The sequence below is a fragment of the Podarcis bocagei genome, assembly GCF_964188305.1.
Source record: "Podarcis bocagei genome assembly, chromosome: 15".
NCBI lineage: Eukaryota > Metazoa > Chordata > Lepidosauria > Squamata > Lacertidae > Podarcis > Podarcis bocagei.
In genome coordinates, this window is record NC_138141.1 from 35,840,615 (window position 1) to 35,856,521 (window position 15,907).

The 15,907-nt window shown below is 45.8% G+C and overlaps 1 protein-coding gene across 10 annotated transcripts in view; it reads left to right on the forward strand.

The window, feature by feature from the left end:
• AUTS2 (activator of transcription and developmental regulator AUTS2) overlaps positions 1–15,907 on the forward strand; it is a 712,323-nt gene that overhangs the window by 175,379 nt on the left and 521,037 nt on the right. Inside the window, exon 1 of one of the 10 annotated variants that reach the window (XM_081172872.1) lies at positions 11,446–11,885. The exons of 8 other annotated variants lie outside the window; for them this stretch is intronic. In XM_081172872.1, the coding sequence (XP_081028998.1) occupies positions 11,838–11,885 (48 nt within the window). In that variant the 5' untranslated portion in view covers positions 11,446–11,837. Of the gene's footprint in view, positions 1–11,445; positions 11,886–15,907 lie in introns of those variants that run through there. One more of the 10 variants, XM_081172864.1, reaches the window with a different exon arrangement.

Below are 15,907 nucleotides of genomic sequence, written 5' to 3' on the forward strand. Positions count from 1 at the left end.
GGGTGGCGCTGTGGTCTAAACGACTGAGCCTCTCGGGCTTGCTGATCAGAAGGTTGGCAGTTTGAATCCCCACGATGGAGTGAGCTCCTCTTGCTCTGTCCCAGCTCCTGCCTACCTATCAGTTCGAAAGCACACCAGTGCAAGTAGATAAATAGGTACCGCTGTGGCGGGAAGGTAAACGGCGTTTCCATGTGCTCTGGTTTCTTTCTTTTTTCTTTTTACCTTCTATCTCGGTCATTGACAGTACCCTTTGAATGACTGTCTAAATCAGGGCTGGGAACCCGTGACCCTTCCATATATTTTTGGATTTCAACTCCCATCCGCTGCAGTCAGTCTGGTCAATTTTCAAGCATGATGGGGAACTGAACTCCAGTAATATCTAGAGGGCCGTAAGTTTCTCTTTCCCTGGTGTAAACATTGACAGTGTCAGCAGGATACAGCTCACCTATTTGATTTTACATGGACAACCATTACACAGCCTCACTGGAAGATTTCTATGTGATTTATGTTTCTGGGTCTCCTGAGGACAGAGATCCCAGAGTGCTTTTGTTCATTGTTTCAGAGACAGCTGAATTCATTCCTCCTTCCTACTCATTCTGGCTTTGTTCCCTGGCTTCCTTCATATGCATAGGATCATAGTTTGGTTCAGGAACTGAGCAGGAATAAGAGTATGGATGCATAAAATGCAGTGGGGAAGAATCCATTGATCCCAGACTCACAGAATTGTAGGGTAGAATTGAGCATCATACAATTGTAACGTTGGAAGGGATCCTGAGGGTCATCTAGTCCAACCTCCTGCAATGCAGGAATCTCTCTCCCCCCCAATAATTTTTTTATTATTTTCTTTAAACATACAGTTATAATACACATGTCACATAATTACCTTTAGCTCTGCCGAGCTTCCGACCTCCCTCCACCCCTTCGGCAAGTAACTTATGTTTCCTTACATTGCGTATTCTATTACAGTGGTAACTCGGGTTACATACGCTTCAGGTTACATATGCTTTAGGTTACAGACTCCACTAACCCAGAAATAGTACCTCGGGTTAAGAACTTTGCTTCAGGATGAGAACAGAAATCGTGTGGTGGCAACAGGAGGCCCCATTAGCTAAAGTGGTGCTTCAGGTTAAGAACAGTTTCAGGTTAAGAACAGACCTCCAGAACGAATTAAGTACGTAACCAGAGGTACCACTGTAATTCAACTTTATATCTGCCATACGTTGTGAGAGTTATTCCAGTCCTGCCAGTGTTTTAAAGGTTTTACAGTTATCTCTTATGTACACCATAAATTTACTCCAGCTTTCTTGAAACTTCTGTTCATCCTGGTCTCGAATTCTTCCCGTCAATCTGGCCAGTTCTGCGTGACTCATCATCTTGACCTGCCATTCCGCAATGGTGGGTATTACTTCTGTTTTCCAATTCTGGGCCAGCATAATTCTTGCTGCAATGCAGGAATCTCAGCTAAAGCACCCCTGGAAGATGGACATCCAACCTCTGCTTAAAAACCTCCAAGGAAGGAGAGTCCACCACCTTCTGAGGGAGTCTATTCCACTGTTGAACAGTCTTCCTGATGTTTGGTCAGAATCTCTTTTGTTCTAACTTGAAGCCATTGGTTCAAATCCTGCCTTCCGGAGCAGGAGAAAACAAGCTTGCTCCATCTTTAGGATATTTGATATTTAAGATATCACATTTTCATGAATTTTGCAATGCAGTTCTCAAGCAGACTAATGAGTACAAAATACATATATGCACATACTGGGGTCAGAGTGTCTATCAAAAAGCTTATATTGGTGTAAATAACATTACGTCAGGAGAAATTGCTTTGCAAGATGATGTACCTTAGCCAAAATTGCACACGAAAAGTCTATATTAGGAGAAAATTGCACTAAAATGCTGGTGGTTTTTAATGAGGTCTTTTTTTTAAAAAAAATGATATTTAAAGTTTCAGAAAAGATTACAAAAATAAGAAAAAGAAAAAAAGGAAATACAAAATACAGAAAAATAAAGACAATTAAAAACAAATCAATCTTTCCATGTCTTGTCTTTCATTTACTTGTTTCCCTGACCTCCTCACACCTCCCTTTTTTGTATTCCAGTTCAGTTAGTTAATTCAGCAAATCCTTTCCCTCTTTGTTTTTATCTTAATCCTTTATCTTAATCTATTATAACTTTAAATTCTTACCTATTAACAATCCATTTTTACATACTCCTTTGTAACATTGCTGCTAAAACCACTTAACTTCATTCCGACATCATTCTAACATTCATTAATTTTGCAGTATTTCTGTAAATAGTCTTTAAATTTCTTCCAGTCTTCTTCCACCAACTCTTCTCCCTGGTCTTGGATTTTGCCAGTCATTTCCGCCAGTTTCATATAGTCCATCACCTTCATCTGCCATTCTTCCAGGGTGGGTAGATCTTGTGTTTTCCAATACTTTGCGATAAGTATTCTTGCTGCTGTTGTAGCATACATAAAGAAAGTTCTATCCTTCTTTAACACCAATTGGCCAACCATGCCCAGGAGAAAGGCCTCTGGTTTCTTCAGGAAGGTATATTTAAATACCTTTTTCATTTCATTATAGATCATCTCCCAGAAAGCCTTAATTCTTGGGCACGTCCACCAAAGGTGAAAGAATGTACCTTCAGTTTCTTTACATTTCCAACATTTATTATCGGGCAAATGATAAATTTTGGCCTCCATATTGAGCTTTTTCTGAGCCTTCGCTTCCATCGGTGACAACCACCTTGGTTAATGAGGTCTTTTTAAAAACAGGTAGATAAATTGCAAACTGATACAGAAATGTGGAGAGCTGAGCTTGAGAATGGCAACATTTTAAACAGAGAGAAACTGAAAATGATGATTCACCCATCCGTAAACTGTGCAGGAGAGAACTTATCTCACTAGGTAGTCAGTATGAGTCTTCTGGAATGGGGCAGCCTTGAAATCCAATCAACTTACCAAGTTGAAGAACACACATGAAGGTAGCACTGAATCTGGGACGAAAGCCAGAGCTCCTTGTAGTTGCTGAACCTTCTTCTAAGAATCGATCCTAGTGGATTTAATCCATAATGTTAAGTAGTGCACGGTTCTCTTAATAAACCTCATCATTCTTCGGGAAAACACTGTAGATGTTTACAGGGGATTTAGGGAAGGCATATGGTTTTATTCTCTCTAATTATGGTATAATTCCACTTCCACCTTCTATTTAGCAAGAAGGCAAAGGGATCTGCATTGCTCTTGTGTTCCTGAAATGATGCAGCAATTAGGAAAATGCTACAAAAAACAATTGTGATTGAAACATTGGGTTTGGTTTTCTTAGGGCTAGAATGCAGTCCTTGATTTATCTGTCACACACCCACACACCCACCCTCCCTCCCTTTTCTTTTTCTTCTCTTAGCCTTTTCACATAACCTTAAAGACCAAAAATTTGTCCTTCTTAAAAGTACACGTACAGCATTCTTTAAAGCAAAAATCTGTGATGGCCATTAGCCTGAAACATTTCAAGAGGGGATTAGACAGATTCATAGAATCATAGACCTGAAAGGGACCACAGTGGTTACTTAGTTCAACCCTCTACAATGCAGGAATCTTTTGTCCGATGTGGAGTTCAAACCCACGACTCTAAGAGTCTCATGCTCTACTGACTGAGCATGAGATAGCTATCATCAGCAGTTAGCCGCATGGGGGTGGCACAATACCAGCCTCTCCTTGCCCCCTTCTTGATTCCATGTTTAATGTGGGTTCTAAACCCTGATTTCAAAAGCTTGGGGGTGGATGTGGAGTGGGGTGGGTTGCCACTAGGGAGGCCCAGAGCAAATTGCAGAATACAGCCACGTGGCTGATCGGGGTGGTTGAGGATCTGTACATGCCCTAATTCAGGGGTAGGCAACCTAAGGCCTGGGGGCCGGATGCCGCCCAATCGCCTTCTTAATCCGGCCCATGGACGGTCTGGGAATCAGTGTGTTTTTACATGAGTAGAATGTGTCCTTTTATTTAAAATTCATCTCTGGGTTGTTTGTGGGGCATAGGAATTCATTCATTTTTTTCTTCAAAATATAGTGTGGCCCCCCACATGGTCTGAGGGACGGTGGACCAGCCCACGTCTGAAAAAGGTTGCTGACCGCTGCCCTAATTGATACATAGGGCAATAATATTATTTCTTGTTTCAACCAAGCACATGCCAACTCACCCTGCATTGCAAGGGGTTGGAAATAGATGACCACCACGGTCCCTTCCAACTCTACAATTCTGTGAATGAATCCTGACAGCAGATCTGGTGATGGTTCTCCACAAGGTGCTTGTACAGGGGGTTGCCTTGAGTGTCTCTTGCGGCTTGTCTCTGATGCATAGCTGCTGCCTTTGATACCTGTACACCAGAGCAGAGCTGTCACGGTCACTCACAACTCCTGGTACAGTGGTGCCTCGCAAGACGAAATTAATTCGTTCCGCAAGTTTTTTCTTCTTGCGAGTTTTTTGTCTTGCGATGCACGGTTTCCCATAGGAATGCATTGAAAATCAATTAATGCTTTCCTATGGAAACCGCCTTCAGACCAGGTCCGGGGACAGTCTGTCCCCCGACCTCTTCTGAAGGCTGGGGGGGGGGCAAGGGCTTTTCTTCCCACCAGCGGCGTAGCATGAGTTGTCAGCACCCGGGGCAACGCAAGTAATTTGCGCCCCCTAACCAGGGGCAAGGCAAGAAATTTGCGCCCCCCCTAAACCCTAACCTGCGAGTTGCCGCTGGCGCTGGCGCCCAAACGACGCCGCTTGCCCGGAGGAGGGGGGGGCAGAGAGGCGAGGAAAATGCAACGGCCCAGCAGCTGCAGCAGCACCGGTGGAGGCGGGGCTGTGAGGAGGGGCTGCCTGGCGCGTCCTCCGCGACGAGCGCGGAGAGCCGCTGCCTGCCGGGCGCCTTCAGCCCGGACGCGCGCACAGCTCGTCGGTTCCGCGAGACATGCGGCTCCGCTACAGCCTGCGCCCGAGGCTCTTCGGCGACTCCGGAGGCAGCGAGCGCGCCCCCCACAGATGTAGCACCCGGTGCGGCCGGCACCCCTGGCACCCCCACGCTACGCCACTGCTTCCCACTCCCAGCATTTTAAAAAACCCCGGGACAGCGGAGGACTTCTCCGCTGTCCGGGGCGATCTTAAAATGCTGGCGGGCGGCATTTTAAAATCACCCGGGACAGCAGAGGACTTTCCGCTGTCCGGGGCGATGTAAAAGCCCCTGGGAAGGCAGGCAGGGGGGGACAAAGACTTTTGCCCCCCGCCCACCTTCAGAAGAGGTCCTGGACCTCTTCTGAAGGCGGGCAGGGGGCGAAAGTCTTTGCTCCCCACCGCCTGCCTTCAAAAGCCGTCCGGGACAGCGAAGAAACGTGCTGCCTTTCTCCGCTCTCCCGGGAAGGCAGGCAGGGGGAGCAAAGACTTTCGCCCCCCGCCCGCCTTCAGAAGAGGTCCTGGACCTCTTCTGAAGGTGGGCGGGGGGGGGGCGAAAGACTTTGCCCCCCCCCGCCTGCCTTCAAAAGCCGTCCGGGACAGCGGAGAAACGCGCTGCCTTTCTCCGCTCTCCCGGGAAGGCAGGCAGGGGGGAGCAAAGACTTTCGCCCCCCGCCCGCCTTCAGAAGAGGTCCAGACCTCTTCTGAAGGTGGGCGGGGGGCGAAAGTCTTTGCTCCCCCCCGCCTGCCTTCAAAAGCCGTCCGCGATAGCGGGAAGCGCTTCCCTGCTATCCCGGACTGCTTTTAAAATGCTGGCGGTGGGGAGCAAAGCCTTTCGGCCCCCGCCGGCCTTCCTGGACCTCTTCTGAAGGCTGGAGGGGGGAAAAGGCTTTGCTCCCCACCACCAGCATTTAAAAGAGGTCCCCGGAGATTTCCCTATGGGCTTTCTTCTTGCGAAGCAAGCCCATAGGGAAATTCGTCTTGCGAAGCGCCTCCAAAACAGAAAACCCTTTCGTCTTGCGGGTTTTCCGTCTTGCGAGGCATTCGTCTTGTGAGGTACCACTGTACAAGCCCTTTGTGGCAAATTGTCACCAGATCTGCCACCAGCCTCCAGGGAATGGATCCAAAGTGTTGAAATGTTTCTAACATTCGGTTACGGATTCCAAAAAAAGCATTATTATAAAGCCAACAAAATGAAACAAAATGCAAGGGGCATTCATACCCGTTAAGGATTAAAAGCAATAATTATTATGGGTTTATGACCTACTTGTGGGTTGTAGCCCACATTTTGGGGGAAAATGCATTAGGGCAAGCGGGGCACTGCCCCACCTGATTTGATCCGCCTGCAGCCCCCCTCCACCTACCTGCTGTTCTTTTATGTGTTCGCTTCTTTATTTGGTTATTGGTTACACTTCTATCCCGCCATTCCTGCAAGGTACACATGGTTCTCTTCCTCCCCATTTCATCCTTACAACAGGTTAGAGTGAGAAGCAGTGACTGGCCTATGGCTCTGTTCCCCAGTTCAAGGGCACTTCTCTTCAGCTGAACAGAAAGATTTCTGATTGTGGAAGAAATTTAAAGAATATTTAGCTAAATATTGTTATATAAGATAAATAGAAAATTCTTGGAAATAATAAATAGGCTTAGGGGTAGAATTAGAATATGTGATAGTACATATTAAGGATTAAAATATTACTAAAGGAGAGGTTAGTAAATGAAAGGAGTTAATATTATTAGAAATATGAATTTGGAGAACTGTTATATAGGTGATATAATGAAATTCAGTTAGAGGGGATTCAAGGAAGTCAGTTATCAATGTAATGAGAATTAGGTATTTGAAGAATCAATTTTTCTTCGTGTTTAATTTATTGTAGTGTAATGTGTGTGTTTTTTGTGTGTGTTTTGTTATGCCATTTTTGTGATAAATGTGGAAAATCTATAAAAATTTAGGGGGGAAAAGAGAAAGATTTCTGATTGTGATAGAAAAGAGAACTTGAAACACCTCATGCAGCTTTAATTGTCTCCAAGGCTCTCTGAGAGGCAAGCTAGAAGGCACAACCATTTGGGACGTGACAGTCTAGCGGAGCGGATGGATGGCTTCTTGATTTGTGTGGTCGTTTGGTATGCACGTGGACAGGCCTGTTAACAAGCTAGGGTGATTGATCTAGCTGAAGCCGGCCTATTGTGCGATGGTCGCATTTTGGCATAGACAATAGCCGCTGTAAGAAGAGAAAACAAACAAGTTTTCAGGGGGAAATGCTGACATGGGAAGCTTTGAAACAAACAAGGGTGTTATTCTCAAAGCTGTGAAGATAAAACGCCCCACTGAGAATTGAGCTGTGATATTTCCCCATGCGCAGACAGAATGGCTGCTATTCACAATCCATTTAATCCTGAGTATTCCTATTAGACTTGCTGTAAGTGTGTTGTGTTATGTTGCAGTTTCCTGAGCATAAATACTTGGGGGGGGGGAGGGAGATGCAAGGAACATTTCCCTATACCAAGCCAGACCATTGGTCCATCTAGCTCAGTAAATAATAGAACCAAAGAATTTTAGAGTTCCTAAAATGACTGGCAGTGGCTCTCAGTGGCTCTCAGGCAAAGTTATTTCCCTGCCGTACCTGGAGATATTGGGGATTTAAAACAAACCAACAAATTTACAGTGTTCATAGCCCACTCTTCATTGAATATTTGCAAAGATTACAAAGTCATATAAGCAGCTCCAATAAATAGCAAGTGAACAATTCTGTTGTTAACGGAGAAATCCAAGGGCTCCCTTGGACAAAATAACAAGGACACCAGCCAGGAATACCAGAGCAAAACAGCAGCCAGTAGGCTTGGTCTTTATTGAAGACTGTTGTGACAGGACTCCCACCTGCCACCAGGTGAAACAAAATGGAAACCCAGAACAAAAGAAGACCCCAACTTTTATTAGCTACTAATCCCCCAAGCTACACCCCTAGAACTACATCACAACTACATCATGACTACATCATTGACACATCACAAAAAGGGAGGTTGAGGGAGGAGTTGTGGCGGTAACCTGAGTATCTTGTCACCTGGCTGGTTCCTCCTTTCCCCCCTCCCCATGAGTTATTTCCAGAGGACAAAGGGGAGTTGGCAGTTTCCTGCCCCCAGAGGGAAGATCTGATCATTGTCCTTTGTTCCAGTCCATGATGAATCCACTCCCATATGCAAGTCCTTTGTGACTTTGATGGTCTTCTGTTTGGGACCATCAAGGTTGTCATGCCAACTGGGTAGGGCTCCTGAGTACGTGTTGGTACGCTTAAGGGATTATGGCCATCCTGTATCAAACTGTCCCCCTTTGATAGTCCTTCCTTCATGGAGCAAAATAAAAGTGGACCGGTGTAAATCCGATGTACGGTTGATTTGCTATGAATTTATAACAGAAACGTCACGTATGTCATGTGTGAGTGTGTGTGTCATGTTTGTACAAACTGAATGATTGGGGGGGGGGGGGTTCCTGCAACACTGTCAAAAGGGAAAGAAGCAAAATTACTATGGCAAAAAATAATAATTCCAATTTACCCAAAGACCTATGTAAAATAACCAAACCCAAGATGTTTAAACAGATTAAACAAGCAATGGGCTCTTAAGTAACAGTTCCCATCCTGTTTCCCCCACTTACGGCTGCCCACTCACTTCTCCTTTGTCTCTCACATGAAGAGGGCTCCATTCTGTGGACACCCACTGGCTCCCTCCAGCCCTGCCGTCAAGGTTTTATTATTTATACTGTCTGGTGTTTGAGCAACTTAGCCTCTTTCACTTTCTACCCTCCCCAACCCATCTAGGCTTTCACCCCGAGTGGCATGCATCCACAAGTGAGAGCCAATTCTAGGTAGAACCAGCTACCTCCAGTTTTGTTCTCCTGTCCTACAAGGGCAACACAACCAAGAAGGGGGAAGCTGCCAGGCATTGCAGCCCCCAGGAATGGGTGCTAGTAAGAAGGCAGGCAGGTGAGGGAAGGCTTTATAGCCTAATGGACCGGCCTCCACCCAGAAAGAAACCTAGAGACCAAGTGCTATGAGGAAAGGCTGAATGTTTATCCCGGAGAAGAAATCCTTAAAAGATAAAGCATAGCTCTATTTGGACATTTGAAGGTGATGGAGCACATTTGGTCTTCTGTTGAGCTTGAAGCAGTGGGTTCAAATTACAACAAGGTGGATTTTGACTAAACATTAAGAACATCTTGTTGTGCTGTTCAACCATGTAACGGTCTGCCTTGGGAGGTAATGGGCTCTCCTTGGCTGAAAGTATTTTAAGCAGGAATTGGACAGCCAACCTATCCAGGGTAATGTGCAATTGATAGGTTCATGGAGCAGAGAATTGGACCAGAAGACTTCTGAAGCCCCTTCTAAGCCTACAATTCTAGAGTCTTATGACACAACCAACCTAAAGCATTCTTTTCACTGGTGTTTTGTAGGCAACATATAATATACACCCAACCTTTATTTTAGGTGTGTGTGTGTTTTTTGCATTGTTTACATAAGATATGTAGTTTGCTTCTTGGCCAATGCAGGATGCTTGCTGTGATCTTTAGAGTCCTCACACCCACAGGTATCAAGGACGACCTCTTACCTTTTTATGGTTTTGCTTTTCCGTGTTTTCTTTTTGACACTGTGGGCCATATTCAATGAAATTGTGCTAGCAGAAGCCAGTACAATGTTTTCTGCTAGTGCAACCAGTGCCGGATTTAAGTATAAGCTAAACAAGCTATAGCCTAGGGCCCCGCTTTCTTGCCCCCCCCCCAATTTCACTGTTAATATACTTCTTAATTGTATTTCAGTTCAACAATTACTTTGATAAAATACATATTATGTGCAAATGGCTTTAGATACCTATTAGGTCCATAAATTACCATATAGCATATATTCAACAAACAAAAAAAGTGACAATTTGTTGTTGACAAAGGACAGCTGGACATATAAAGGGCCCCATTACCTTCAGTAGCTGAGGGCCTCATGAAACCTAAATCTGGCCCTGAGTGCAACTCTATCTCCCTGCCTCTCCTCCCTCTGTGGCCTCCAAATATCTGCTCTCGGGGGTTGGGAAGACCCCCAGAACAGCACATGGAAAGGGGAGATTGCTCCATCAACAAAAACATATTTTGTTTTGCTTGCCTGAGGGAACAATCTCCTTTGCACTATGGTGAATACAACCCCGGTAGTTTGTTAAATGCATTTAGTTGCTTTAAAACTCCCAGAAAAAAATGCTCCCCCCCCAAGTGTTTCAAATGAAATTAAATTCCACAGGACTGTATTTGGTCCTGCTAGCTTCCTAGTTGCAGTCCTGTCTATTGAAAAGGCATGAAATGAACCTCTTTTGGTTGACTGTCACCATGATTCAGAAAAAAATGAAAGTTGGGGCGGGGGAGCCAGATAACATGTGGTTGCTAACTTTGGGTTAAAGCTTCAAGTTAAATTACTATTAAATAAAATACTATAAATATATGTTGCCTTCCACTCTGTTGTCAGTGTGCTATTGTTTACTAGTCCGCTGTAGTGTGGAAGGCTTTTATCAGTCATTTTAATATATATTTCATGTGAGCCTCTTAGAGCTTTTGATGGTTAAGCGGTATAAAAATCATGCTAAATAAATAAATAATAATAATAATAATAATAATAATAATGAGAATTTAGGGAGCCACCCTACAGGCACGTTGACTCATATTTCCCTGTTCGGCAAGCATACAGGAGAGGACTTCAAGGGTTGCAATTACGTTTGATCTAAGGGGACTTCTTCCACTGACAGCCAGGGGTTAATCCCATGCTCACTTCCCGAACAGATCTGACTCCCCAAGGCATGCTGCTATGAGCCCCTGACTTAATGATCCTGCCCAGAAGATCCCCAGCCAATCATGACTCATCTGGACTTAAGAGGGAGGAGCTCCAGGCTTAGAGGGTGTGGCTTAGAGAGAGGCAGAGAGAGGTAGCCTCGCCACCTCTTTTATTGCCATTAAACCCAGGCTAGGGTGATGTTCATTATTTACTCTTGGGCTGCAGTGTACTGGGATATAAAAGACGTTTTCTCAAAACGGGAGGCATATTGAAGGATGCCAGAAGCACGGCAGGGCGGGCGGGTAATGGACCTCACACCATTCCTGTGATGGCATTTGGAATACAAAAGATTTGACCGCAGAATTGGGAAAGAGACGGTGGCTTTCTGCTTAAGAGGCTTTATAGTTTCTCGGCTATATTTAGGCCTGTAATCTTTTTTCCCCCTCCTCTCCTCTCCTTTTGAAGTAGAGGAAGAGGTTTTTCGCTGGGCAGGAACCTCCTTCCCTGCTCCCCACGCTTTGTTGTTGTTTATAGGAAAGGTGGTAGGGATCCGGACGCGGCGAGTGCAAAGGGTTAAACCCGCCACCGTGGGCTCTCCAAGCAGGCCAGCCAAAAGCCGCTCAGCCTTTGGTTGTCAGAATAATGTTTAGCCAGGTGTTAATCTGTGTCTGGAGGGGGAAGCGATGGAATTCATTATTCATTCCGCCAGGGGAGGTCACGGTCCTGGGTGGCTGCCAGCTCTGAAGCCAGCCTCTTGGATTTACTGACATGTGCCACTTGTGATGAATGCAGCTTGCGGTCTGTTTGTGGAAGTGTCTTGTCAGGCAGCCAAGTCAACAGAGGAGCACAGACGGAGGCATTTTGGACAGCAGCTACAGGGAGGCAAAATCCAGCATTCCTTCAGCGAGGGTGCAGAGCTATCAAGCTGAAAGCGAGAATTTATTTCCCATTCCCCTTTCTTCCTTCCTTCCTTTTTCTCCCTTCCTCCTCCTCTTCTTTTTTTAAAAAAACATTCTGCCGTTCGAGAGAGCCCTTGGGATCCTTTTTTTAAAGCATTGCTGGTATCTTTTTTTGGAGGGGGAAAAAAGCTTACCTGAAAGTCAGAGACGATGATCAAGTCGAGCTGGTTCTACGTAAAATTCAAGTATGCAGAAAAGGTATGTGAAGCTGATATATTTCCTTCCTGGGAGGAGAGGTGCATGTGGGCATCTTTCCTGCACAGATCCCACTTTTAGACAGGTATTCCTGGTCCCTCGTGGTCCTCAGTGCTGCCTTGAAGTTTCAAAGCCGCATGTGTTTTCCTTGGCTATGGTCATTCTTGGGCTGAAATCTGTACAAAGGCTTGGAAGTCTGGCAATCTGACTTGCTTGCGAGTAACGCAGGAAAACGTTAGGTCTGGTTTGTGACCCGGTTTCTTTGAAATAGCCACAGGAAAGAAGTGTGTGTATATTTCCTGCAAGAGGAGAAAGGAATATTTTATGCTGTGCAGTTGTTGGAGAAGTAAAAGTTCTGTAGCAGGGCAGTGAGGTGGCAGAAACAAAAATGCTGGTTTTCATTTTATTTTGTCGAATAGCTGAGCGGGGGATCTCCACCTATCTATTTATCTAGAGTTCCTTTGGGGGCAGAACCATATTCCATGGGTCAAATACAGAGACCAAAATTGCACTCTCTCCCTTGCCATGGCCATCATTTTGATTCTTTCCAGCTGGACAACTTATCTAGTAATGTTACATGCCAAGCTTGTTGTTGTTGTCATTGTTGTTGTCTTGTTTTGTTCTCTTGCTACACTCCATGGCTCTGCATGACTGTGAACACTAGAAGCTAGCTTATAGCAAGTCAGATCGTTGGTCCAACTAGCTCAGTACTGTCTACACTGACTGGCAGCCGCTGTCCAGGTTTCAGACAGGGGATCTTTCCAGCCCTGCCTGGAGATACCAAGGTTTGAATCTGGGGCCCTCTGCTTGCAAAGCAGATAATCTAACTACTGAACTGTGGTCCTGTGACCCATTGGATGCCCTCTTCCATATGGCTTGGGGCTGCTTCAAGCTAGAGACTTGGTTGTGTGGTGGCCCAATCAAATTGGTCGACTGGGGACTTGTTCTTGCTCTCATCTGTTTTGCCATCTTTGGAGGGCTGGGACAGATTTTACTCTTGCAAAAGACCAGGTAGTGTTGTGAGAGGGAGGTTGCTCCCCTGGTACAATGTTTACTTCTTGGGTGGCTGGTATGGATCGTTTGGAGTCATTTTGTTCATCAGTCACCTTCTGTGGGGCACCTTGATTGACAAATTGTGGGATTAGTTTTGGGATCTGGAAACTGAGGGTAGTCTTGAGAATACAGTGGTACCTCTGGTTACATACTTAATTCGTTCTGGAGGTCCATTCTTAACCTGAAACTGTTCTTAACCTGAGGTACCACTTTAGCTACTGGGGCCTCCCGCTGCCACTGTGCCGCCGGAGCACGATTTCTGTTCTCATTCTGAAGCAAAGTTCTTAACCCGAGGCACTATTTCTGGGTTAGCAGAGTCTGTAACCTGAAGCATCTGTAACCCGAGGTACCACTGTAGTCCCTTGGCTTCAAGCATCGTACAGGAATAATGATCACTAAGGTATCTGCCTATCACCCTCCATCCAGGGAAGACATTCAAAGTCTAGTTTGAATTGGAAAAGGAAGTCTTTCTCCAGTGGAGGCTGGTCCATTCTGGCACATGGGGGCACTGCCCTACCAACTCTGAAGGGCTGTAACTCAGTGATGGAGTACATTGCTCTGTACACAGAAGTTTCCAGGTTCAATCCTTGACTTCTCCAGGTAGGACTGGGGGAGATCTCTGCCTGAAATCCCTGAGATCTGCTACCAACCATTGTAGGCAATACTGAGCTAGATGAAGGACCTGACTCAGGATAAGGTTCCTTCCTAGGTTCTTAACTTCAGGCTTAATTCTTCCCAAGTGCTGGTTCACCAGTGGAGGCTGGCCCATTAGGATTGGGCACTGCCCCATCAACTTCAGTCTGCTTGCCTTCTTACTTGAATGGCTTTGGCTGTCACCTTCTTCTTCCTTGGTCTCAATGTTGCCCTAATAGAACTCAGCAGGGAGGAGAAGGAGGGAGACCAAACTAGAGTGAGTTGTCTCTGCCTGTCATTGGCTCTCATTGCCACCTACTGTCAGCCTCCTCTGCCTTTCGCCCTCCCAGGCCCAATGTGCATGAAGCACCACCACCTTTGCTCCATCGTGTTCTTCACGTTAGGGGAGAAATGCACGTTGAGCAGATTCGCAGCAACCCAGAAAGGACAGGGGATGGGGAGGAGAGAAACAGTTCCATTGTCAAGGCGTAAATTTTTTATTGACTATCAGACAACTTTTACAGCTCACTGCACAACAGAGATGCATGGAAACAAATAAACTTTGCACAGTGGGGTGTGTGTAATGGGCTAGGAACAAGCCTGGTGTCACCATGTAGCATTTTTAGGCAGATGCCGGACTCACAAGGCATTCCCTCTCCACCGTGTTAATCAGCGCCAGGTGTGCAAGTCTGGGAGCATTTAAATTTTATTTCCTGAAATAGTGGGGCGTTTGGGAAAAATAAATGATAGACCCCAACTCACCAGTGATCCAAGGACTTGTTGCCCCTTATTACCACTACCACCTTCTCTTCCTCCTCCTTGCTCAGGCTAGCCCAATGATGTAAGAGAATGCCTATCAGGATGCAGTTTGCCAAGGTCTCATTGAAATGAGGCAAGCAGATTGGTGGAGGAAGGTGAAGGACAGGACCCAAAGCTCCCCCATAGCTCAGGGGTCAAGCTCATGCCTTGTATGAAAATGGTCCCGAGCGCATTCTCCATCTCCATTTAAAGCAGAGGCTGTGATATGCTCCATGGTGAGACTTCGTGTGGCTTTCAGGGTCTCCTCCTGACCGTCAGCTGTTCTGCGAGGAGTGGGGAGGGCTCTGATGTTCTCCAGTGTGTTTCGCTCTGCAAGAAGATCAAAGCAGAGGGGGAAAGCCTCTCCACAGACAGGGAGGTTGGTATTCTTTGCAAATACGCAAGAAGTGCCCAGGAATGTTTGCAATTGCATGCCTGTAATTTTGGGGACACAATTGCCTTTTGAAGTTTGAGACTTTTAAGTAGCTGCAGGGCAGGGCGTGTAGTTCAGCTATGCATGGATCATAGAAGCTTAATGCAGAAATGGGATGGAATGGGCTTCTGGGTGAACACATTCAAAAGTGATATGGAATGGAAACAGACTCATTCAACCCATCCCTCAGAATAACCAAATCTGTGAATCCTCAGTTGTTGCTGGGTTCCAGCTCCCACCAGTCCCAGCTGACCAGTAGCCTGGGACTACAGGAGTTGCAATTAAACAGTGTCTGGAGGCTATGGATTCTCCATCTTGGAATAAAGAGACCAGCAAAAGTTGGGAAATTCTGGAGCTATTATATGGAATCTGGGCATTTTAGGGATTGAATGGTTGTCATGAGGTCAGGGCATATCACCAAGATTAAAACAGTATCTGATGTGTACTCTGTACTCTGTTCTGGCTCTCATTAGTGGCTCGTTGGGGTTGCCCAACACTATGAAAAGATCCCAGTCCTTCCCTCCCTGTGCTACTTTTTAATGCACATTTTACCCCAGTATATGTGTGTTTGTACACATCATCTGGCTGTAGAACGACCTTGCAGAAATCAGGGAAACACAAATTCAGGGTCTTCTGTTCTCCTGCTGTATCTAAAATGTGAATTAGGTTGATTTGTCTTTAAATGCAAAGTGGACCTGATTTCTCCCCCATCTCCATGCCTTCCCTTTCTGCTGTCTGGGGGGGGGGGGACAAGCCTATGTGGATGTGAACGGATGCTGCAGAGTGTTAGAAGGGATGTTCACTGTCCGTATCCTTGGGGGCATTGAACAAAGATGAGAGGGTGGTCTCCCCCCCCCGCACGCGCCTGCCTGGAAGGGAACAGGCTTGTGACGAAGAGAAGGAACAAGAAGACTACACAGAGAAATGCTCATTGGGATTCTGTCAAATATGTTGTGGATGGCAGGTTTTGACTTGTAACCCCAAAGTACATTTTAGAAGCTACAACGAGTAACAACCAGATGGTTGAATATTCAGGATGCTTTCAATGTCAAAAGGTGGGCTCGGGGGAGATTGGGTGTCACACGCGGGGTCATTCCTATGTAATGCT